The following is a 24,883-nucleotide window of genomic DNA, read 5'->3' as shown; positions in this document are numbered from 1 at the left end:
TCGAGGTGCATTAACAGGAAAGCCACGTAGTCCTGCCTGACGGTAGTGGCACATTCGGTAGAGATGACCAGGCTCCCCACAGTGGTAACACAGCGGTATCCTGTCGGGAGTGCACCAGACATCGCTCTTCCTTAGTCTCCTCTCTGGCGTTGGCTGCAGGGTGCTCGGCGGCATCGGGTACTGCATAGGTGTAGCCGCCGCGACGTCCGCACGTCCTGGAGGTCCTCGTAGTAGCACATCAGCATACGTCATTCTCGTCTTCTGTTGTAGTGGCGGCCCTGGCTGTGCGTTGCTCGAAGGTTCGCGTACCACCTGCCTGACCTCCTCACAGATCACATCGGCCAGAGACGAAAGCATTGGAGCGTTCTTGTCAAGACGCTGCCTGTGCAGCTCTTCTCGCACAACAGACCACACCAGCTCGCGTAGTGCTTCCATGCCGTTACCGAATACTGGTGGCAACATGTTCAAGGAAGTGACGATCGCATCCCGGTTGTATAACCTTGCTCGCTGTTGTAGCGTCCTTTCCATTGTAGTCGCCTCGGAACGAAACTCGGCGATGGTGCGCGGCGGGCTTCAAATTAGTCCGCCAAAGAGTTCTTGCTTCACGCCTCGCATCAGATGGCGCAGCTTCCTGTCTTCGCTCATATTTGAATCCGCTCGGCGGAATAAGCGAGACATGTCTTCCAGATACATGGCGACAGTTTTGTTATTGCGCTGATTTCTTGTCTGGAGCGCAGCTTCAGCTCTCTCTTTGCGGTCTGTGTTCGGGAAAGCAGCGAGCAGCTCCCGTCGAAAATCATTCCATGACCGGAAGGTGGCTTCGTGGTTTTCATACCACGTTCGTGCGCTATCTTCCAGTGCGAAGTAAACACTTCCAAGTTTGCGCTCTTCCCCATATTTGTTAGCCTTTGCGACGCGTTCAAAGTGCTCAAGCCAGTCCTCTGCATCCTCGTAGCTTTCGCCGTGGAAAGGCTTTGGTAGCATTGGCTGGTTTACGACAATGTTGGCTGGAGTGACCTGAGCTGTCATGTCGGTTGCGTACCCGTTCACAGCCGTTGATGTTCCAAGCGAAGTCGATAAAGGTGAAAATTCAGGACCCTCACCACGTAGGCGTCGACTGCAGCGCTGATGAACAGGCGTCAGCTCGTTGGGTCGAAATCACTGTGGTTCTGGATTGTGCTCCGTCACTCGAGAGGGGCTTGGCATCACACCCAGCACCTCCACCAGATTTGTAACGCACTTTTCAATAAACTCTTTTAATAGGCTAACGTAGGCTGGGCGAACTTGTGCCCGAGAATAATAGCACAGCTAGATTGTCTCGAGGATTCCCTTCTGCCTCTTCTTCTATGTTCTTCTTTTTTTCCCAATACGGTTCGCGCGCAGCTGGGTCCCGCAGGCTCGTGCGTCGCAAATCATCTAGAAGGCACAAGTATTTTCTAGCGCGCGTAATTTGAAGTCACATTGTGTCACAAGGATTTTTCTTAGCTATCTTTTATTGTCGTGTTGGAACAAACATTTGAAAGCATTCAATACCCACTTGTTAGAAATAATCCCATAGTCTACCTGTACTTGCCTTTGAACTTTGCAGGAGAACAAAGCTATCAAAAAAGTTTTAAGTATCTTCTAAAACAAAGAAGTCATCAGCAGCCGCAAAATTTAGAACTGTATTTTTGTAGTCACCATGCAACTTCGTGGGCGTTATATCTAAACGAAACATAAATATTTTATGATCTGATATTCCACCAATTACATCACAAGTTCTAACATTTGTTTCCAGAAACGATGATACAAAAAGAAGGTCAACAATAGCGAATGCATCATTTAATACAAGTGTGTATTTAGATACAATTTGGCATAGGTTAAAACAAAAGGCAAGATCTAAAAGATTTTCACAATGTGCTACCTCTGTTTCTGTAACTTCATGCGAATTTCACTGAATATCGCATAGGTTGAAATCACCAAGCAAAATTATTTTATCGTCCTGGTGCACATTAGCATCCATATAACATTTTATTCTTGGCAGGAGAACAGGGGAGTCTGTACATAACTCCAAAGTACACAAGGAGATCATTTATTTGAATCTATACCCATAGAGCTTCAATATCACCAGGATCTGGTAAAATTTGATATTCTATGTCTACTTTAATCATAAGTAGAACCTAGATCTTTCCTTACGTAACCTGGTGATGTATCATGTACATCACTATGCAACCGTGTCTCAAGAATTATGTCAGAATTATGTTCCAAGGTTTCAATTTCAATTAAATGGCATCTATTCAACACGCTTCGAGCATTTAAAGTTTATGATCTTAAAGTCAGCGGGTTTGTGGCTGTCTCGTCATTGAAGGCTGGGTTTAGCAGATGCTTTGCACCTAACCTTTTTTTTAGTATTTTCATTCCAGCTGTACAGACTGTTCTTGACAAGCACTTTGTCATACCTACAACCAGTTTAACTTTCACCCCTTCATTTTTTTTCTCCATGACTTGAAACCCACAAGTTTCTCCGTATTTAAGCAACACGTCTTGAATAATCCTCACTAATGGTAATGTGCGTGCCTTTTAGCTTGAAGCAATCCTTCAATATTTTTATTTTGTCTCGGTAGACTGAAATTTTAAGTATCGCAGGGCAGTCTTTTTCTAAGTCTATGTATCCTTTCTATAGAATCCAGTTTCTGGTAAAGGATGAATCCAAATATATCATATACTTTTTTCAGTAAGTCATCATCACTCTCGGGCCCTTCCTCTCTTACGCCTCTGATGACAAGGTTGTTTGATCTCGAGCTATTTCCTAGGTCGTCAACTTGTCTACATAGGGCACTCTGTTCAATATTGCTCCAGTCTATTGCATTCTCAACCTTTTGAAGTCTGGCATCTACATTTTCTATGCACTCTAATTTCTTCCTAATGGTTAATAATCTGTTCTGCATTTGAATCACAGTAGCCTTAGATGAGGTCTGTTGCACTTGCATTTGCAATTTAGGTAAGATGGTTCTTTATGTTTCTAGTCATTCCTTAACTCTTTTATTACCGCGAGAGAATAGTTTTTTACATGTCTCGAGAAGATCGTTTTTGCCAGTTCGAAAAGTACTCCAGCACGCATTGCAGCATTCCAAACTTTGCACAACAAAATGCACTTTCCAAAACATGTATGTTGTAAAGCAACAAAAATATTTTATAATGAATAAAAATGTCTCGAGAAAATCATTTTTGCCAGTTCAAAAAGTACTCCAGCAGGCATAGCAGCACTCCAAACTTTGCGGAACAAAATGCATTTTGCAAAAAATGTATGTTATAAAGCAACAAAAGTATTTTAGAATGAATAAAAATGTGAAAAGTGTATAATTTTTTGTCGCAAACTGATAAACAATGCAATAAATAACACTATATATGCAAGAATATTCAGAACAAAGAAAATTTAGAATATAGATTTTATAGATAAATGATTTAGGAACAGTATAAAAAATAATGAATGTTGTACAAAAATGTTTTTCTTCATATAGACAAAAAAAAAAAAAATCAGAACCTAAGTGCTGCTTCGTTGCTTGTGCTATGCGGTGAAGCATTGCACAGTTTTTCGTGAGACACAGGTGCACTCGTACAGTTTTTTTTTTTTTTCAGTATATTTTTGTTGTGTTGCGGTAAGAGTCTCCTGGTGTTTCAATATAAGTATACGGATACTCGTGATGTGATACTCGTGACTTTTTAGGAGATGCTCAGCGCTAGCACACTGCACCCCAATTAAGTGTGGCCAACACGCGTAACCAGAGTAGCTATAAGATTGTGCACAAAGGTCAGAAGCTATACGCACTTGCAGTGGAGGAAACAACTTGAGGATGTAAACAAAATGACCCTATGAACGGCTGTGGATGGATCACACTGTCGCAAAACATTGTCACCGTAAAACTTCAAGCTGAGGTGCTGTCATCCTCGAATGCTAAGCTCGTTGTCGCTCAATTCAGGTGAGGTTGCAAGACAGTTTCGAGCAGCACCTGTGTTTTGCTGCGCTAATGCGCACACATGCGTGCGTGACGACGTCATAGGAGCGACTAGTGATACTAGATGCAACTTTGTGTCTGCTATAATGATACAAGCGAAACTGAAGCTGCTGGAAACTGTCAGAGAAGGTCGCCTCAACACTTTAAACATGCGGCTGACCTTCGCAAATATTTTTTCTATAACTTTTTCCTGACTCTGAGGAACAGCTCTCTACTGAATATGTGGCATAAATTTCTGACTGTCATTACTGCTCAACCTAGTCAAACAGCAAAGCTGAGACTTTAATTATTTGACTTGCAAAGGTTCTTTTCATTACAGAACTTTGATATACTGAACCATAATCATGAGGATCACACACTTCTGTCAAGTTCGCCAGCCTAGTGCACTTTTCCAACAATACATGCACATGGTTTGCGCAAAGGTCTGTCAAAAAGCACTATGTTACCGAAACGGGCAAATTCAAATTTATTCTGAAAGTTGAGTGGCTGGACTAACTACTAGAATGTGCTGGAGGCACGAGAATGAAATTTAACATGCCAAAATGAATTAGCCAAAAGTGTCGTCACCGGTGATTGATTTGGATAGGTGTGGTAACAAAAGAGTTAAGCATAGTGTCTGTAGTAGGTCCAGAGTTTTCCTCTATATTTCTTAATAGTTAAATCAGCAGACCCGCTAAATTATGCAGTTTAGAATAGAACATTGATATAATAGGGAGAGGGTGGCTGAAAGCCAGCTTCATATGTTGATACAATAGGCAGGAGGGGGGGGGGTGCTGGAGGTGCTTCGACAAACATTCGCGCCCTATGCACACATGTGGTCGACGTAACGCCGCTATAACCGCAGATACATTTCTCCCAAGTCAAAAGCCTTTTCGCAATCTCTGTGTATGTATACATAGATATTGGGATCGCTAAGAGCGGCACTGGGTATCGAGCTCGGCTACCTCGAGGCAGTTTGAGCAAAGTAGAGATGGTTGGCGGCATATAGGTCTTTCCATCTGAAATGCCATCCACGATGATGGACTTCACTACCCGACCGCTGCAGCTGCCCACGAAATCATACGCAGACAACGTCAAGGCCTCTTCGGTGGTTGCAAGGTATGACCTTACAGGAATGCTGCTACTACTTTCTTATGACAGGGCGCGCGAGGTCCTGTCATTTGGAGACGTCTCATACGCTTCCTGTGGCACGGATCTCAGGACTATAATCCTTACAGTGGATGCACATACAAGGGATGCTGCTCAGGCTTCCTTGGACGCGCGTGTCACTGCACTGAGTACTGCTAGCAATGGATACTCAGCAGACATGTCGTATGATTTCTGTGACACGGATCACAGGCCTAGGACTCTTACGACGGGTACACATCCAAGGGATGCTGTTCAGGCTTCCTTGGTTGTGTGTGTCGCCGCCGTGAGTAATGCTAGCACTGCATACTCCGCGGACATGAACCAGTCCTGTTGCGGTGCCTCGTTCGACAGCTCCAGGAAGCTGTGGCGGACCATTGCGCGACTCCGCGCCACGATCAACGCCTTAACAGCGTCGAGCTCTGCGCTTGTCCTTACAATCGTGCTGGAATTGTGTGTCGATAATGCCATGTTGGATGCAGCAGCCTCACAAGACCTTGAGGCCATCTTACCTGATGAGTGCAGAGAGCTCAGGTGTGCACTCATGCAGCTCCTACACCACTTGAGCTGCTTCGCATCATTGATCGCTGCATTCTCACATGCTGGCCCACCTTCGCCGTCCATCCGCAAACTGCCAGAATTCAATGGGTTCCAGAAGTACGCCGACAGCCGTGAATGCGTTAGCAGTGGACGAGGCCTGGATTGAGCCTCAGAAATGGACAGTGGTACATAGACCACCTTCGGGGACGTACAGAGACCTGGTACCGGTATGAAAGCATTCATATTGATTGCCATAAATGCTTGTTCTGCTAGCATGCCTGGATAGCCAAGTAATCATGACGCTTTGTTTTGAATTGTAGCTACAAAGGTTCAAATTCCACCTCGCCAAGAAACCTAGTTATTGCATTCCTCACTAGACAAATCTACACATATTTTTTTGGAGGAAAGCAGAAGGACGAAGAGAGCACGTGCAGCTTATTAATAAGAACGAAATTGGGAAAATGCCCAGAAAATTGATTTATGTTCGAGATATACTGCCGGGCTTCTCTGAGCTTAAACAGCTGCTCCATTTAACAGTTCACCAAGATAGCTTTGGTTCAAACTACAGTTCTTTTCTTGGAAAAGAGCAAAGGTGTCGTGAGCCATTGCCTCCTTCATTACGGAGCCTTTAAAGCAGTCTGTAATAGCACTCATTACACAACTGTATGCGCACAGAACAACCCTTGGTCAACCGGGCAGTTGTCCCATGCCAACAAAGAATGTGCCCTGTCAAGTCATTTGCGACTGTTCAAAGGAGTTGATGATGGCTGGCTGCTTCATGCATGCAGTTTTCAGCAACACCCCTGGTTTACCGAGCATTTCTCATAATCTAAACAAATTCAGAGGCTAGTGTTCGCAGAAAACTAGTCGTTTCTGTTGGTGGCCCTCAACGAAAGGGCAAGGCTGTGGCAGTTGTGCATGTCACCAACAGGCACACAAGAGTGTCCTTGTTATGTGCACAGCATCCAATGCACATGTGTCAAGCATCCCAACAAAGCCAATCAAACAAAATGGGTTGCTGGGAGAACTGGTGCACTGTCTGAAAATAAAAGCAGAGCACGAACACGAGAAAGAGCACCCTTCTGTCTACTCGTCTCCCTGCAATCTTTTGGAGAAGGCCTGTCAAGATGCCACACCAAAAGGCCCACACTCAATAAGAAACACTATGGCACATACCAAGGCACCTCTATACTTCATTCTGTTCACCTGCAAACTCGTGTAAACTAATCCTTTCATCATTAAACTCTGCTATGGATGAGATTTTCCCCGCTACTGCATCTTCTATGAACGCATTTAGTGATCCATTTAATTGCTATGTTGTTGTAATGGTAAGTTAGCAACCATGTGCTTTTGACAGATATGCATTCACCATCCACTGGTCCCTCTTGTTCAAAAATCATACAGTGCCCAGCAAATGGAGAAATTACATTATTGTTAAAAAAAATAATGACACCAAGAAAAGTAAATTGTGGCGATGAACTGAAAATTATTAAAGGGGTACTAACACAAAATTTCGAGCCGAGATAGCCTGCGCGGTCGATTCTCGTGAACATTCGTATATCATCGGCAAGATATCAACAGTGAATATAGCTTGGAAGGCATTTTAAATTCATTTTTAAGTTTACGTGAGCGACCGACTCCGTAGCACTATAGACACCATCGGAGGGGACCCCGGAGGTGACCCCCTACTTCCCTCATGTCACCACGCTGGTCAACATAAGTTATGATGACGTCATAGCCGCTATTTTCCTTTTGCCGCGTTAGTTCCCGCAGTCTATATTTCTCGGCGGCTGGCTGCGAGCGCGTGGCGCACGCTTAGAAAGTCATGTGTTTGGCGACATTCCAGCCCCGTTTCCTATTCAAAAGTAATTTTTTTATGCTGACAGTGCGGAAGTGCGTCACAGCTTTCTGTGCCGACGTGGTCAAGAGTTGCACACGCTAGGTGGCGACAGTTGCAGCCAGTTTTTGGAACTCTCTCAAACCGAAACTGAGACTGATTGATAATGAGGGGCCTGTAATTAATTATCTGTCACGTTTTGCAGCAAACTATGTGTCATGTCATGACTAATAGGCCCCCAGCCACGCATTGCAGCAGAAAAATGTGAGGCCAAGGTTTTCGCATCAGTACCCCTTTAAGATACTCAACAAGGAAATGAGCTGAATATAAAAAAATTCTTTATGGCTGAGCAAATGTCCACAAGACGCTCTCACTCACCTTTTTTTTCCAGGTGTTCCTATATTTTGAGGGAAGATATTCAGATATACAAATTTCCTTTAGTAAAGAAACAATAACTAGTAATATCAATGCATACCGTATTGTTGTTGGAACCAGCAGAAATGCTACATGCAGAAATTTTATTTCAACATGTTTTCGTCTTTGAAGAGCTTGTTTCGCAGCAATATCATGATAAGCCTTAGTTTTGGTATCGTTGGTTGTGAGTGAAAAATGTTGTCGGTGGTCAACAAAAGTGAGAAAGATGAAATAAAATAAATACTAAAAAATTTGGGTTCGAATTAGAATCGAACCTAGGCTTTCGGCGGGGCAGAGCTACGCTTTTGCTTGAAGCTGCTTAGGAAAAAAACTTCATCAGCAGCAGCAAAAGCAGAGAGAGCAACAGCGTCCCACGGATGGGCCCGTCTGTACTTATTAACAAAAAAAACAATTATGGCATACCTAACTGTACTTGCAATCTGAATAGTTTGGAAGGCCCACTGTTATGTTTCCTTATGGCAAGGCATGCACTGAAAACCAAAGCTAGGCTCAATTATGCCATCTCATTGTACCGCTGAAAATGAAGCTTAACCGTCGTCCCAAGTTTTTTTTTTTTCATATGCACACATGTGCCACACCTTCAACCCACATTACGTGTGACTCTTCAGGTCGAGTTTTAGCATCCCCGCCGTGGTGGTCTAGTGGCTAAGGTACTCGGCTGCTGACCCGCAGGTCGCGGGTTCGATTCCCGGCTGCGGCGGCTGCATTTCCGTTGGAGGCGGAAATGTTGTAGGCCCGTGTACTCAGATTTGGGTGCACGTTAAAGAACCCCAGGTGGTCAAAATTTCCGGAGCCCTCCACTACGGCGTCTCTCATAATCATATGGTTTTTTTGGGACGTTAAACCCCACAAATCAATCAATCAATCATCGAGTTTTAGCATGCACTATCAGCACTTGGAGTGTGCGTCTTCACTGCAGTGTCCTCTTATCGTGTAGTTCATTTGTAAAACACGCCAATGCACACGTACCTAAAAGAAGTGATGTGTCAACATGTTCTGATGTTAACATTTTACTGCACATTTAGCTATTCAGTATGTGTCTGCTCTTTTCTTCCTGGGTGCACACGCATCACAACTTGACACAATTAAGGCAAACGCACTGTATAAACAGGGCCACTGCATTACATGTGACAAAGACCAAAAGAAAATAAACTCAGCTATACTCATTAGTTGCATAGCATTCATTTAACCACCTTGCAAAATATCAAACTGCAATAGCACGTTTAGGTAATTTTCTACGATTAAGTTATAAGATGAAAATTTCACTCCAACTCATTTCAACTTCATTTTGCAAGGCCGACTACTCTATATTCTGTTATTTTTATAATGCTTACTTTTTTGCCACTATTACTAGTTCAGCATGAAGCACATTTAGTATTTGCATGGAAGAAGATGATCAATATGCAAGTGTAAACTTTTAGGTCAGCTGAAATTAAGGCAGCTTTGTGCCAGAATCTAATTAAAAGTGCCAATTCCGCAGGAAGTACTAAAAGCAAAGGACGATACTTTACTTTTTCACACACAACAGCTTTTGAAAGCATCCATTTCACTAGCATACTTGTGGTCATGATGCCAAGGTAAACATCTGAACAAACACTGAGGAAATGCACAACAGTGCAAATTATTTCTTCAAAGTCATTGTCTCGGTGGTATTAAACTTGAACAACGTATGAAGGTTATCTCATTTATTTAATTAGAAAGGGCTCCATGTTGCCAAAATTACTAAACATGCACCAAGCACGGAATCTTGAAAAAGATGAATTTATTTGCAGCTTATCCGTGCAGCCAGACACTTGTGGTCAGGTTAGGTGAAGCGAGCGGAGTACTGTGTCTCTAAACCTGCGCTAAAACATTTATTCCTTCAGTTTGAGTGAATTCAAAGGAACGTCCCAGAAGAGAGAAAATGTGGCCGCAGTAGCAAAACCATCATGCTGCAGCAACCACCTTTCAGGTACACAGAGCCTGACCAACTTAATTATTTGCAATGCTCAGTTGAATGCTGCAAAAAGTAACCAATAAATATCCTAACCACTTGTGTCAAAAGTTCCAGAGTTTGCAACCATCGCGCAAAAACATTCGTTCATCATCCCAAAGCGACACGTGGTCCTAGCCGAAATGCAGGTTGCTTATCTTGCGCGACACTGTTTCCACGATGTCGGTGCCCCCGCATGCCCATTGGAGGTCGTCCAGTGACTTGGAGCGGACGATTCCTGCTGCCAACTTGGACGGACTGCCTGGGTTCGACTTGTTCGCGCCGAGACACGGAGCTTCTTTGGTCCTCAGCATTTCCACTAACCGTTGCCGCCACGGGTAGTCGTACGGCTGGTACTGTCGCCTGCGAAGGGCCCGAATACGCCGCAGGGTGAGCAGTGGCACCGTCTCCGAAGGGGGACTGGACGCCGCGGCCACGTACGATAAGTCTGCAATGTAGGCGGAATTCATGGCCAGCACACACAGCCCCGAAGGGTGCGGCCCGGAGTCGGCACCGCGCTTCTCGAGCAGGTAGTCCCGGCGGGAGTCCGTGACGGCACTCAGCATTCCCAGTTCGAGCAAAGACGCATCTAGGGCGTCCAACGGTCTACTCGCCGACGCTGTCTGCCGAGCTATCGGGCAGCAGCCAGGAGTTTCATGATGCAGATGAATGCTCGCCATTTTCTCGAAACAAACATCCTGAAAGAACACAATCAAACAGCAACCTCAAAGGGAGTTGTTAATATGTGTCTAGCTTAAATTTTGAACAAAGTGATTTGACAGCGGTGAGAAACGAAGCATGCTGAAAACTAATCGCGCAGGGCCGTTTGAACACGCGCAGCAACCGTACGCGGCTCCATTACATATATAAACATTACGCAACACACCCGCGGGCTCGATAAAGTGTAACGTACCAGCACAGGCGATCACGGCTCTGGAAGCCACGCATGAGACGCGGCATTCAACGAGCCCATAGAGTAATATATAAAAAGTTTTGTTTGTGTTACTTTATGACGAGCCTGCGGAATCGTTTAGTTAAAAAACAGACTCTAGAGGAAAAGCTAGGCCGGAAAACCTGTGTGCCGTTCACCAGCGCTTTTTAATGGTGGAGGGTGGCAACCACGACCTACTGTATTGTACTAACCTGCCCAGCAAGCGAAGCGCCAGCGCGCCCTTTCTGAAACTGGCGCCTGCCGCTATGTGCTTTGTGGCGCTACAACTTACCCCATCCGCACCGGTTGCTGACGACCAAAACATAAGCCGCTGCGTTTTTTTTTTTTTTTTTGTCGTTCGCTCGCACGACATTGGGAGAAAAGCAGCAATGTTTACGCGTGCATACACCTGGACGATTGAAAAAAAATGAATAAAAGCCTCTTTTTCAATAAACTTAAAAATATAATGACGATTTTTTGCCATCGTCTCCTCGTGCCGAGCTGCGATAGAAGCGTGCAGGCAGGTGCAGTTTGTACACCAGGGAAGCGAGGTTTCTTGGTGCGAATGAACCATCACGATGGTGGTGTGCTGCGTGCCTTTATGCGAATCAAGGCAAGGCAAGACTTCTGATGTCACTTTTCAAGAGTTTCCAGTGACCGAGGTTGGTGAAAAATGGAACAAGGTGATTTCTAGAAAGGGTAAGTCTGCTCAATTAGGGGTTGTCTGGCATGCTGAAAATATAATTGGTTGTAAATGACTACGTGTCTTTAAAAGAGTAAGTTGCGGGGCTGGTTGGTGGTGCATGACAGACTGAGACGCATATTAGCGCAAAAAAAATAAATAAACCAACAACCTCAAGAAAGTAAATGACGACGTGCTATACTCACAACTTTTTATTTGCCAAAAAAAAAAAGAAAAGCCATGTCACTACGTGTGGTTATGCAACTAGGTTTTCAAACACACCCTTTGTGGGAAGAAGCAGCTTCTTCGAGATTGCTTTGGTAGTTTAATTACATTACCAAAAAGAGCAGAGATCGTTGCATAAGTGAATATATATATCCTCTGTCGCTTAGTTAGACCTCGAACTTGAATTTATGTGCTACTGCATCTGATATAAACGTGTTAGTTTACCCGTCTACGCGCATGCATGACAAAAGGACATATACGTGAAAACTTTTCCCCTAATGAAAAGTTGTGAGTAGCGTGTGTCCTTGTCATCTTTCTTGTGGTCATTCGTTTTATTTAGTGCTAATGTATCTCAGCCAGTTACGTGTGTCACATGGTTAACGAGGTGAAGTCATACGCTCACTTCATAACTGTGTTTTATTCACTTCGCCACCATGGTATAAACTTCTAATTGCATGATATACTCCTTAAAAAAGAACAAAAAGTTTTGTAATTTATCCAAAATAATTAACTGAGTGTTCATCTTCTTCCTGTCTGCCCCGCCACGGTGGTCTAGTGGCTAAAGTACTCGGCTGCTGACCCGCAGGTCGCGGGTTCGATTCCAGGCTGCGGCGGCTGCATTTTCGATGGAGGCGGAAATGTTGTAGGCCCGTGTACTCAGATTTAGGTGCACGTTAAAGAACCCCAGGTGGTCAAAATTTCCGGAGCCCTCCACTACGGCGTCTGTCATAATCAAATGGTGGTTTTGGGATGTTCAACCCCACGAATCAATTTCTCCCTTTCAAGGTGCTGGCAATAAAGTTTGGCTCCCAAATGACAGGTCGAAGGTGTGCACTTTGCTCCTACCGACTATAAGCCGGGACTAAAGATAAAAAGACTGAAAGCGGATGCTGTGCCATCAGTGTTTTCACACTACCCAAAGTACATGGTGCCGCCCGTGGCAAAAGTCCGACGCACCTTGAAATGTTCAAATGTTCAGGAACATGGACCCTGCCCAAAGAAAAAAAAGTGACTAACAATGTTTAATGCTCGGCGTCTCCCCACGGCTCTTGCATACAAATTGGACCAATGAAAACGAATTTCAAGGAAAGGCGTATAACAGAACGCAATTTTTCAATGCAGGAAGAAAACAAGTTCAGCCCCGGCGCAGCAGAGCATGACATCGAGCGACATGTCATCAATACCATCCGCAAACACAACTGCGGGAACATCCTCAGACTTTATGCACCCTTTAAACCACCTGAAACTGCACCTGGCGACAAAGTAAAAAAAAAAAAGACTGGCGCTCCTTGACCACGCAAACAACTATAACCAGCCAGAAGATGCGCCGTGTGATGACTTCTGCAAAATCATCGCGCCGGAAATGCCACACCATGGCAAGAAATAATGCTGAATTAAAAGCGCAAATAGCCAAGCTGAACCGTGAAGTTGCAGAAATTAATCTTTTCTCCAAAAAAGCAAACGCTGCAGTCTTGCAGGTAAAGTTGTTTGCTGTTGGTGCTGTTTCGTTTCAAAACAGTTTCAGAGTGTTTTTTAATGATTATTCATGTACCTGCGATCTACATTTGCTATTTTATACGAAGGTATTTATGCGCAAAATTGTCTGTATTGGGTTGTTTTCTATGCGCGCCGGATGCCGCGGCCACTGTCAAATGTCATATAGTCCTTGCTCTTTCTTGTCCTGACAGTAAATTCAATCCAGCTGAGTGTGCGCCAAGTCTACCAATGTATACACGTACAGCCAGTATCATGAGTTAAATAAACATTTGGTGGGCCAGAACTTTTTACAACCTGTCTCTGTCATCATTATTTGTTGTTTTTCACACCGATACATGTGTTTGTGTCTGATTTGCGGTCCTGTTTGAAAAATATTGCACTGATATGTCAACTAAAATGCAAAAGAAGATTCTCAAAGTCACATGAAATAAAAAGATTCAAGATACCCGCCATATTTACTCAATGCATGATGAAATTCTTCTCGAACCGGCGGTAACCCACGCATTTCCATGCATCCACCAGCGCTACGCTGGGGTAACTCGAGCACCCCCTAGGCGGCGAAGTTCGGCATCCGAGCCGGCGCATCAATGGATGGATGTATATGGCTGTACCAACGCCTCCTCTAGAAGATGCCTGCCGCATGAGAAGAAAAACGGCTGCTACTCCCTTTCTCTCCTTTATTTTAAAATGTTTTTGGTCGCTAGCGTCACCTGTGGCGGACGGTGCAACAACGCAACACTTTGCATAGCCTCCGAAACAGCGGTGTACAATTGCAGGTCTCAAACAACTCTCGACTGACGCGCCCCTATGGGCCGCAGATGAAAAACGCTTAGCTGGTAGCTGGTACCGTCCGCTGCCATAATAATAGTTTCGGTCGCGAGCGCCACCGCGCGGCGCTTGCTCAAAACTGAAGACACAAACCATAGCCTCCTATATTTTTTCGTGCCCGCGCATTAGCGCTAAATACATACGCGCCATCCGTCCCTTATAGTTTTGGCGCTCGCCGCCAGATGCCGCACCGATCCCATAATAACAGCAGACGACGCGGCCTATGCACGCTTGCGTTTATGACGGTCTAGAAACCGTCTACATTGCATTGGATTATGCGTATACGTTAAGAAGTGCGCACACACCAAATTTTTAACACAAGCACTGTATGCAGAATGCAATGTGAGCTTTGTTATTTGATTTCGCGCTCAAAGCTTGAGCACTTTTCGAGACAATGGTTTGACATGAAAATCTTTTGCCAAGTCGTGTTTGTCAGTCACACTCGTCGCGAAGTTCAGAAAAAGTGGGCGGAGAAACTTCACGAGCACAACCTCCAAAAGTTTTTTATGATGTCCCGGGGTCGAGCACTTGAGTTTGTCACGTTTCTGTAGTATTTGCGCGGCGTTGTCAACGGCAGCCTTCAGTGGCTGATTCATCTTTCTCGCTCTTGCGAGGAAAACTTCCGCGTAATTCTTTAGAGAATTTAGAACCATTACGAGCTCAGTTGACGGATACAGGAGTCCACCTCTGTCCTGGTGCCTAATTAATGCATCCGATGGCGCAGAGGTGTTTGGTTTAGTCACCAAAGTGAAGCATTCATCACAGGAAATGGTTTCGTGGACTGTTCTTGCAATATAGCCACCAACCATTGCTAGTGCAGCAACATCTGGCGTTGGGAGCAACGTCTTCCCCCTGTCGAGGCTCTCCTCGAGGATCGTGGTTGATTCTGCTGGAAATGCTTCACCGTCATTCTGCGCTGCTCTTGCCGATCGCTGTAGGAGTGCTGATGTGGAGCAGCTGCTGCTGTCTGCAGTAGACTCGTGCCCAAACGTACACCTGGGTGGATATCTCCACATTCAATCAGAACATGCTCCGCCGTTTCCTTATCTTTCCCGCAGCATGTGCATTGTTCTTCTTCTTTACTGAATCTTGCTTTATAACTACGCGTTCTAAGGCAACCCGATCTCGCTTCAAACAGTAAAGCGCTTCCCCTTGAATTATCGTAAAATGCCTCCCTCCTTATTTCATTTTTGCCCTTTCGGTAGTTACTCAAAGCCGGTTTTTTCTCCATAGCTGCCATCCATTCTCTCGTTTTGCGCCTCGGCGCTCCGCCAGGAGCGCTCGCATCCCATAATAGCTCGGGGGACGGCGCTGAGGGACCGACCGCTCGGGCACAAAGCTATAGAGGAGGCTATGCACAAACCCAAAAGTTGGTGGGATGAGGAAGTTAAGAGAGCCATAGCAAAACGTCAGGAAGCCTCTAGGGAACACAGACATGCTAAGCAGCGGGGTGAACCGACAGATGATGTTGAAAGAAAATGGGCAAACTTTCTAAGCTGTAGAAGGGATGCATCCCTTCTGATCAATGAAAAGATTAGAAGGAAGGGAGCTCAGTGGCTGGCAGAAGTACATAAAAAAGATATAAAGGCAGCTGCGAAATTTTGGAACCATCTAAACTCCCTAAGAAATGAGACGAGCTTAGAGCAGAGTTTTATAACTACAGCCCAAGGTGCTAGGCTAGAAGGGGGCGAAGCTATTGAATATATAAGGACAAGGGTGACAGAAAAATTTCAACAAAGAAGTACTTTATGCACCACAATAGACAAGGACGAATCAAGTGGTGCAATGACTCCATTTTCACAACAAGAGTGGGAAAGGGCTGAGAAAAGGGTTCGTAGTAGTACATCAACAGGCCCAGATGGCATTCCAATTAGGCTGATAAAGACATTAGGTCCGAAGTCTAAGCAGGCTTTGAGAGAGGCAGTGAGCACAATAATAATCGATGGTGAAGTTCCCGATGGATGGAAACTTAGCAGGATGAGCATGATCTATAAAGGAAAGGGGGACAAAGCTGACATAAACAACTACCGTACTATAACAGTGACATCAGTGGTCTACAGGCTGGCGATGCAGATTATAAAGGAAAGACTGCAGTCGTGGATAGAGGATGAGGGGTTGCTGGGGGAACTGCAGAATGGGTTTCGGAAACACAGGAGGTTGGAAGACAATCTGTTCTCACTGAGTGCATCGAAATAGAAGAAAAGGAACACAGGCCCCTGTGGCTAGCATTTTTGGATATCAAGGGAGCGTACGATAGCGTGGTTCAAGAGGAATTGTGGGGAATACTGGACACACTAGGCGTGGAACATGTAGTCACTAATCTTTTAAAGGGTATCTATAAAGGTAACAAGGTAGTTATAAAGTGGGAAAAACAGGTATCCAAGCCTGCAGAGGTAAAACGGGGGCTTAGGCAGGGGTGCCCCCAGTCACCCTTATTATTCATGATGTACCTACAAGGATTAGAGGCAAAATTAAAGGGAAGTGGACTGGGCTTCAACCTCTCTTTAGTCAAACAAGGAAAACTCTTTGAACAGGCACTCCGAGCATTGACGTACGCAGATGATATAGTGCTAATGGCCAACAACAAGCAAGATTTGCGGAGATTGATGGACATCTGCGGTAATGAGGGAGATAGGTTAGATTTTAGATTCAGTAAGGAAAAATCAGCAGTCATTATTTTCAATGACAACGAAGGTAGTGAGCTTAGAATACAGGAGGTCACGCTAGAGATAACAGATAAATACAAATATCTGGGCGTATGGATAAGCAATGGGACTGAGTATCTGAGGGAACACGAAATATACGTGACGACTAAAGGTAACAGGAATGCAGCAGTCATGAAAAATAGGGCACTGTGGAATTACAATAGGTATGATGTTGTGAGAGGAATATGGAAAGGGGTCATGGTTCCTGGGCTGACGTTCGGCAATGCGGTCTTGTGCATGAGATCAGAAGTTCAAGCAAGATTAGAAATTAAGCAACGTGGAATAGGTAGGCTTGCTTTAGGAGCTCACGGGAATACACCAAATCAGGGTGTACAAGGTGATATGGGATGGACATCATTTGAGGGCAGGGAAGCTAGCAGCAAGATAAAATTTGAGAAGCGATTGAGAGAAATGGGGGAAGAGCGTTGGGCTAGGAAGGTTTTCAGCTACTTGTACATGAAGAATATCGATACAAAATGGAGGAAGCGAACCAGGAAGTTGACTGGTAAATACTTAGAAAACAGCAGGTGGCCAAACCAAAAAGAACTATCGGTTAAGAAGAAAGTGAAGGAAACGGAGACTCACATGTGGAGAATGGGCATGATTAAGAAGTCCGCACTAGAGATATATCGAACTTTTAAGCAGGAGATTGCCAAGGAAAGGATCTATGATAATACTCGGGGTAGTTCTCTACTGTTTGAGGCCAGGACGGGAGTACTGCGAACCAAGACATATCGGGCCAAATACGAAGGGGTAGACACAGTATGCAGTGCGTGTGGAGAGGAAGAAGAAACGGCCGAACACTTGATAATGTTCTGTAAAGGGCTTCACCCTATAGTTCAGGATGATGGCGCAGAGTTTTTCAAAGCACTGGGATTTAGGGACAGCGAGGGCAAAATAGATTTTAAGCGGGTAGACTTAACTAGAAGGAGGTTATCTGATTGGTGGCTAAAGTCAACGCACGAGTGAAAATTAAACCCTTCACTGCGAAGTACGAATCCTCAACTTCATTATTTAAAGGAAAAAAAAAAGATAAATGTAATGGTTAGTTCACTAAGTATTACGGCTAGGTGGCGTTAGCCGCCGCCCGATCTAAAGGGTACAGCCACATCCATCCATCCATCCATCCAGGCAGGCCAACTCCGCTGGGAGCGCGAGCCATTCCCTAGGCATTGTTTAGAGGAGACGTTGGCTGTACACTTTTAGATTGGGTGGTGGCTAGCGCCATCGAGCCGTAATACTTAATGAAACAAAAACTATCTTCATTTTTTTCCCCTTAAGTGGTGAGATTGAGGATTCGTACTTTGCAGTGAATGGTTTAATTTTCACTCGTGCTTTGACTTTAGCCACCAATCAGTAACCTCCTTCTAGTTAATTCTACCCACTTAAAGTCTACTTTGCCCTCACGGTCTACGGAGCGCCGGCAGCTCCGTAGACCGCAGCCAGCTGGGCAGGTCAGGAGTACAGTAGGTCGTGGTGGCAACATAGAGTTTCTTAATATACACTAGAGGGAACTCTGGCGCTAGTGTCTATGGGAGCTGCAACACACGGCGCTTCAGCGAGCATGGGAATGATGGGTAGTTCCAACGCCTCCTAGACTTTCTGTGCCTGCCGGATGAGCGCGAAACGCTGGTCATCTATGGCGGCGCTGCCTACGCAGGGATAAGGGTCTTTGTAATTGGCCTTTGAGATCGGCAATTTCGGCGTTTGCTACTAATTTTATAGGATACCTTGTACTTAAAAAGTTGCCTGCTGAATGACGGCGTTACTTACGTAGGATTAATTATAGTTACGTTTTTGCTTTTCTAAAACTTTTTTACGTTATTTTTATTGTACAAACGCTTCAAAAACGTAAAAACCTATTTGAAGACACCCCTACTTGAGTAGCGTTACCACTGTAGTTCGACGACCGCCACTTCCCAAGTGACCGCCGATAATCTGGCAAGCACGGGAAATCTAGGAGGCGTTGGTAGTGCACACATTTGTCTAATTTTCGTACTTCTGGCCTGCTTCTAGCCCCGTGTGTGTTCGTGTGGCTTGGAGCTGTTTTTTCACGAAAATATAAATTAGCAATTGTTCATCGTTTGCGCTTCACAACCTTATTATTTTAAGCTTAACATTTTGATCAAGTTACTAAGTTCAAAAGGGTTTGTTCTTTCTTTCAAAACAAAACCGTAACCAGCAATAAACGAAGCCACAAGTGCGATTTGCCGCCTGCAAGTACGAAGACTAGGCAAATGTGTGTACTACCCATGAGTCCCATGGTCGCTGAACGATCGCAGCGCCAGAGTGCCCTCTAGTTCATTTTGGGAAACTATGGTGTGTACTACCTATCATTCCCATGGTCGCTGAATGATCACAGCGCCAGAGTGCCCTCTATTTAATTTTGGGAAACTCTAGCGGTGGCACCATCAAGGAGGTTATACTAAACCTTCTGGAGTGACGGAGGGGCTCTGTGGCTGAAGCTGACCGCCGCCATATTGCTCAGGGCAGAAAGCGGATGGGCGCATTGTGGCGTACGTGGCTTTCGCGTTGTTTTAATGCCAGTGATGTTGCGTGTGATGCCTCTAATTGAACAAGATGGTTTTGAACATGTCTGTGATGACTTTAAAAAACGACGATGGTGGGCTCTTGGGTAGCATTTGTCTGCGCGAATCGTGTGAAGCGGACACCTGGTAAAACTTTTGATGTGCAAGTAGGCACGCTTCGCCCGCTCGCTTTTCCTCGCATATTTTCATGACTACGACTGCTTTCGCGACTACATATACTTCCTTTTGGCGTCCGGATGCACAGAGATACTTTAAATAACTTTTTGTGCGTTTCAGGGTTCCGAAGACGTCGTAATACGCAGCAAATGAGAGTGCGCTATGAGGGAAGAAGGTTAAGCGTCAAAAAGAATAATAATGACGACTTTTGTTTAGAACACATGTTGAAGCATGCTGCTTCGGTGAGACAAGGTAAATAACGAGACGACGGGCTCATAAAATTACTACCGTGTTTGCATCGTTTCAATGCGCACTTACAAAAGCCAGTACGCGAGTGTGCCTAACAGAAGTGAGCGCTTCGCTTTCGAAAGTTAGCTAATGTAGCACCGGCTCTGCATTTCTGGGATTTGGAGCTTCTTGTATTTGCATAAGCACTATGCTCCCAGTCTTTCTGATATGTTGCGATATGCTTCTGTTTATGTAGGAGAAAAAGGAAACGAGCTTCTCTGAACATTCAGGGAAGTACACTTTCGCCTAAAGCGCCTCTAATTGATGGAGCTGTCAAAATCCCGCCACCACTGAACTTCACCCACAAAAGAATGGTACAGGAAAAAAAAACAAAAAATAAAACAAAATTGAAAAAAATCACAAACAAGGTACAATTAACAGCTGAAAAAGAAGAGTACGACATCGTACGCAGCAGTACCAATGGGACCTTTCAAAATGTATTAATGCTTCTCGGAATTTCGATGACCAGATAATGGAGCAGAACGTATCATCAGAGGAATGATTGAAAGTTTTCCAAGCATCGTTTTCCCTGTATATCCAGGTGCTTCACAAACGAGTACGTGAAAAGGTGAAAGACCCCCCCTCCCCCCCTCCCCTAATAAAAAGAGTTTGTACACACGCTGCACTGTTGTTCGCCAAGGGCTTATGGTTGCATGGGAGTGAAACTTACACTTTACTTGCATCTTCTAACTGATCACTTCTGCTGTGAGGCAACTGTGTAAACATACGTTGCGAATTGATATCCTTCAGTACTAATTTTTTTTACAGCGACAGTTGTTATGAGGTCAAAACACAGGTCGCTTGCGACGCCGTAGTTGTCCGCCGCCACCCCTAACCAGTATAGAGAAAAAAAGCTCCGTAAATAAAGAACACCAATAACACAATGGGATTCCAACCCAGGTCCGCTGCGTGCCTGTCCAGTATTTTACTACTGAGCCACGCCAGTGCCTGTAACTTGTTTCTAAAGTGGCCATAGGCAGACTTGATGTCGGGAAAGGAATAAGAAAGCGTTTCATAACGCCGAAGAAACAGCCAGGTGTCACAAAATACGAATTGCTCAACGACTGGGTCGTCTACCTGCCCATCATTCATGTCTAGCACAGGATGCCATAGCCCTTGAAGTATGACACGCCAATCTACTGAATTCGAACACGATAAAATTTATTGCGACAGCTCGAAAATAATTCAAAAAGGGCGTGTCTTATACTGATTTTTTTGTCTTAACTCTTTCATTGGTTACGCATCTACAATATTTAGAATAACTGAGCCGATTTATTAGAAGTTAACGGTCCTCAGAAAGCGGTGAGGTTTAAAAAATTACGTTTCAAACGCACGCAGATCCAGGAGGCCATAAGTAGAGAGAAGAGAGGAAGGAAATCTGAACCCACTACACCACAGAATAATTTTGTAATTTAACTTTTCATGGTATGCTAAAATATTTACACGCATTCACAGTGATCACTGATTGCCAAAGTTAGTTGTTGCGCCCCGCCGCGGTGGTCTAGTGGCTAAGGTACTCGGCTGCTGACCCGCAGGTCGTGGGATCGAATCCCGGCTGCGGCACTGCATTTCCGATGAAGGCGGAAATGTTGTAGGCCCGTGTGCTGATTTGGGTGCACGTTAAGAACACCAGATGGTCCAAATTTCCGGAGCCCTCCACTACGGCGTCTCTCATAATCATATGGTGGTTTCGGGACGTTACAATCCCACAAATCAATCATTAATCAATCAAAGTTAGTCGTTGTGCTTTACCCTCGCCCCCCCCCCCCTCCCAAAATAAATCTGGGTAGCCTTGCGCCGAACATTTACAGTTTGCAAAGCTGAATGTAGCGTCTCTCTGCACAAAGCGCGCTCTGTAAATTTCACCCTGTCGACAGTATGACGTCTTAAAACTAGCTCAAGTTTAACGTTATCGTACGAAAAATGCACCACCTAAAAATAGTAGCTGTGCTAGGGGCCTTGCATGCATATTGTTCATGGGGTGGTGACGTGTGACTTAAATTTGTGTACTTGAGGATATATATATATATATATATATATATATATATATATATATATATATATATATATATATATATATATATATATATATATATAAGGGAAAGAAGTGTATACCTAACGGCTCGTTTTCCGTGTTTTAACGCAATATTAATGAGATCTAACAGACAGTAATGCTAAGGAATGTACAGGGGAAGTTATTAGAACCAATGGAATCTAAATAAGAAAGAAAAGTGGATGAAAAAATAACCAGCCGTGAGCAGGAATCGAACGTACGACCTTCGAATAACGCGTTCGATGCTCTCTCTCTCTCTCTCTATATATATATATATATATATATATATATATATATAGAGAGAGAGAGAGAGAGAGCATCGAACGCGTTATTCGAAGGTATATATATATATATATATATATATATATATATATATATGAAATAGATGATCAGAGTTTTTTCCGGCTACCGCAATAAAAGTTATAAACTTCGAGAATAGTGCAGTATAGGAAACAAAACAATAAAATATTTATTTATTCCTAACAGTTTCGGCTGGTGGACCAGCCTTCTTCGGAGGAACTAAGTGAAATGGTACAAGTTCCCGTAGCAGAGGGTCACCCTCAAAGTTTGAAGACCCTCCAAAACGATCAAGAGAAAAAAAAAAAACGAGACAAACGGGCGAACGAGGTAGCAACAGACAACAAGAAGCAGAAGAAGGAGAGGAACTAGAAAGGAGTGACGGAGAGCCGCCGGAGACGAGCGGGTAATTCTGGCATTGTTGCTGGGTATAGGTAAGACGCGCCGCCAGCGGAGGCGACCAAGAAAAACGGAAAAATGTGGAACATGTTGCCGCTTACTCGCATCCCACACATGGATCGAGTTTAAGTTCACGTGGTTCGGCGGCTGGCCCGCGGCATCGGGCCACACACACACACGCACACAAGAAGCATACGACCCGCTCCAGCTTTCGGAAAATAATGGCCACGTTGAAAAGCTAATGTGCCCTCTCCCCCTCCCTCCACCCGCCCTCTCTTGCAGAAAACTGTACAACCAGTCATACTGAAAATGAATGGGCATTCTTGTAAAGGATGAACAAACAAAAACGTAAACAAAAAATAAAAGTTAAATAATACTAAAAAAGTACTCAGAAATGAAAATAAAGTCTAATGATACTAATACCCCTGTCACACGGGCAACCGTGAAGACCGTTTCACTCCTTCGTCTTTACGACAACGAAGATGCGGTTGGTATCACACGGCCACCCTTACGCAAACGAAGGTGAACGGAGCATTTCGCAAAGGACGTTCAACGATCTCCCTTCGCAGCGGAACGAGGTACTCTCGTCCTCAGCAGTCTAGAGGTCAGAGAAAAATTTCGAGCACTAAGTGGCCGCAGTGAAAGAATAATACATTTTAGCAATATTAAACGTTCTTTCGTTGTAGTACTCATTCACAACGCGTGTTTGTTTACAATATTTACGCCCGCCAGAGTTCACTTACTCGTCAACACCGATGCCCTACACACCGTGCCTCGCGAGTCGGGCCGGCCGGCGCCAGCCGATCAACGTAATTACCAGCGCAATATCGCACCACTTTCTCACGTCGTCCGCTGTGTCACTCATGGCTGAAGAACACAAAATGTGCGCTCACGAGGCAAGGAAGCATAAGAACTTTCGTACCGGGCATGTACACGGGCAACAAAACAACTAAAAGCACAATGTGGCCAGCGTCACTAGCAGCATTGCTACAATTAGCAAATGCGCTTTTATTTGAAATTATTTTTAATGGTTTGTTAGTCGCATACCTTCTTTATAGTGCTTTTTTTGTAAAAACCGCATAACGAGGATTCACAAAAAAATCAATAGGGATCAAATTAGAATACTTTTCTGAAAATCAAACAGCGCCAGCTGAGCCCCCTCGCGGCAACTGTTACAACCTTGTCATTGCCGTGTGACACTGCCACAACTCCTTCTCCGTCGAACCCCCTAGGGGAGATTTACGTTGACGGTGTACAACGGAGTTTGGTGGTGGCCGTGTGACAGGGGTATAACACACGCCGTTTGGTTCACGTAGCATCGAATTCGTTTAGTTTCATGCGCTATATTGACCAACTTACGTGTGCGACTTCACGTATGTATAAATAAATTAACTGAGTTATTCAATTTCTGTGTTTCACGAAACGTCGCGGAGGCACGTCAGTCGCCCAGGGCTCTCGTTGATTCCGTGGGTAAGTGATCTGAATTTCTTTATGAAGTATAACTCCCGCTGTTCGCGCTCCCGTGTGTTCTGGAAGCCGGATTGTAGGAGTATGACACTTACGCGTTCGAAAGAGTGACCAGGAAGATTGATATGTTTGGAGAACGGCAAATTGGGGAGGCCCTTTACGTGTGCCCTGTGGTTGTTGAAACGCAAACGGAACGCGGTTTCCGTGTGTCCAATATATTCCTGTTTGCACACCTCACAGCGAATTTTGTATACCACATTGGCTGAGTCACAGTTAAGGTCGTCTTTAATTTTGTACACATAGTCTGAGCAGAAGGCTTCGGCCGTATCTGTGGTCACCATGTGTGTGCACACCCTGCAGCGAGGTTTCCCGCACGGTCTACAGCCCTGATGGTGGTCGGATTTGTGTGTTTTCGCCCTGACCAGTAAGTCTCACAGGTTTTCATATCTTCGGTAAACCACCTTGGGCGGAGTCTGAAAAATGGTAGAGAGGCGACTACTCTGTTTAAGTATGTTGAAGTGGCGGGTTAGTATAGAATTCACCCGAGGGGCGGCGGCGCAGTATGTGAGGATTAAATTTGCCCCTGAAGTTATATCATCTTTATTCCCGCCTTTTTCTCCCATTGTTGATTCTCGGTCCAAAACCAGCGACGCCGCTGTCGCGTCGGGCGCCTTCGTTGGCGATGCGCTCCAAAGAGCGAGCGCGCTCAATTGCATTGTCAATTATTTTTTCGGGGTACTTTTGACGCAAGAAGGCTGCTCTCAATTCCTGTGCGTGGGTGTCAAATTGCGTGATTTCAGAGCAAATTCTTCTGTATCTGTGGGCTTGAGAGTAAGGAACACCTGTTTTGCAGTGATGGGGTGACTGCTACGGAAATGCAGATACTGTTGGCGGTCAGTTGG

General features: G+C 44.8%; 1 protein-coding gene and 1 long non-coding RNA gene across 2 annotated transcripts; one reads left to right on the top strand and one right to left on the bottom strand.

Annotated features, from left to right (window-relative positions):
* Positions 1-9,602: 9,602 nt before the first annotated feature.
* On the bottom strand, positions 9,603-10,989 carry LOC119175099 (uncharacterized). The gene is made up of 2 exons (XM_037426331.2): positions 10,818-10,989; positions 9,603-10,602 (listed from the first exon to the last, which is right to left on the bottom strand). The coding sequence occupies exon 2, from the start codon at positions 10,582-10,584 to the stop codon at positions 10,039-10,041; it is 546 nt and encodes a 181-aa protein (XP_037282228.1). The 5' UTR covers positions 10,585-10,602; positions 10,818-10,989; the 3' UTR covers positions 9,603-10,038.
* A 174-nt stretch (positions 10,990-11,163) lies between these two features.
* Positions 11,164-13,532, top strand: LOC142817645 (uncharacterized). Its single transcript, XR_012895271.1, has 2 exons — positions 11,164-11,534; positions 12,865-13,532. It is a non-coding gene; the product is annotated as an uncharacterized LOC142817645 (long non-coding RNA).
* The last annotated feature ends 11,351 nt before the right edge of the window (positions 13,533-24,883 follow it).

Source organism: Rhipicephalus microplus, chromosome 5 (assembly GCF_043290135.1).
Source record: "Rhipicephalus microplus isolate Deutch F79 chromosome 5, USDA_Rmic, whole genome shotgun sequence".
Taxonomy (NCBI): domain Eukaryota; kingdom Metazoa; phylum Arthropoda; class Arachnida; order Ixodida; family Ixodidae; genus Rhipicephalus; species Rhipicephalus microplus.
Note: the sequence above shows the minus strand (reverse complement) of the source record. Positions and strands in the feature narration are given on the sequence as shown.

Excerpts from the sequence above, each read along its gene's own strand:
- LOC119175099 (XM_037426331.2), bottom strand. The coding sequence starts at position 10,584 with ATGGCGAGCATTCATCTGCATCATGAAACTCCTGGCTGCTGCCCGATA.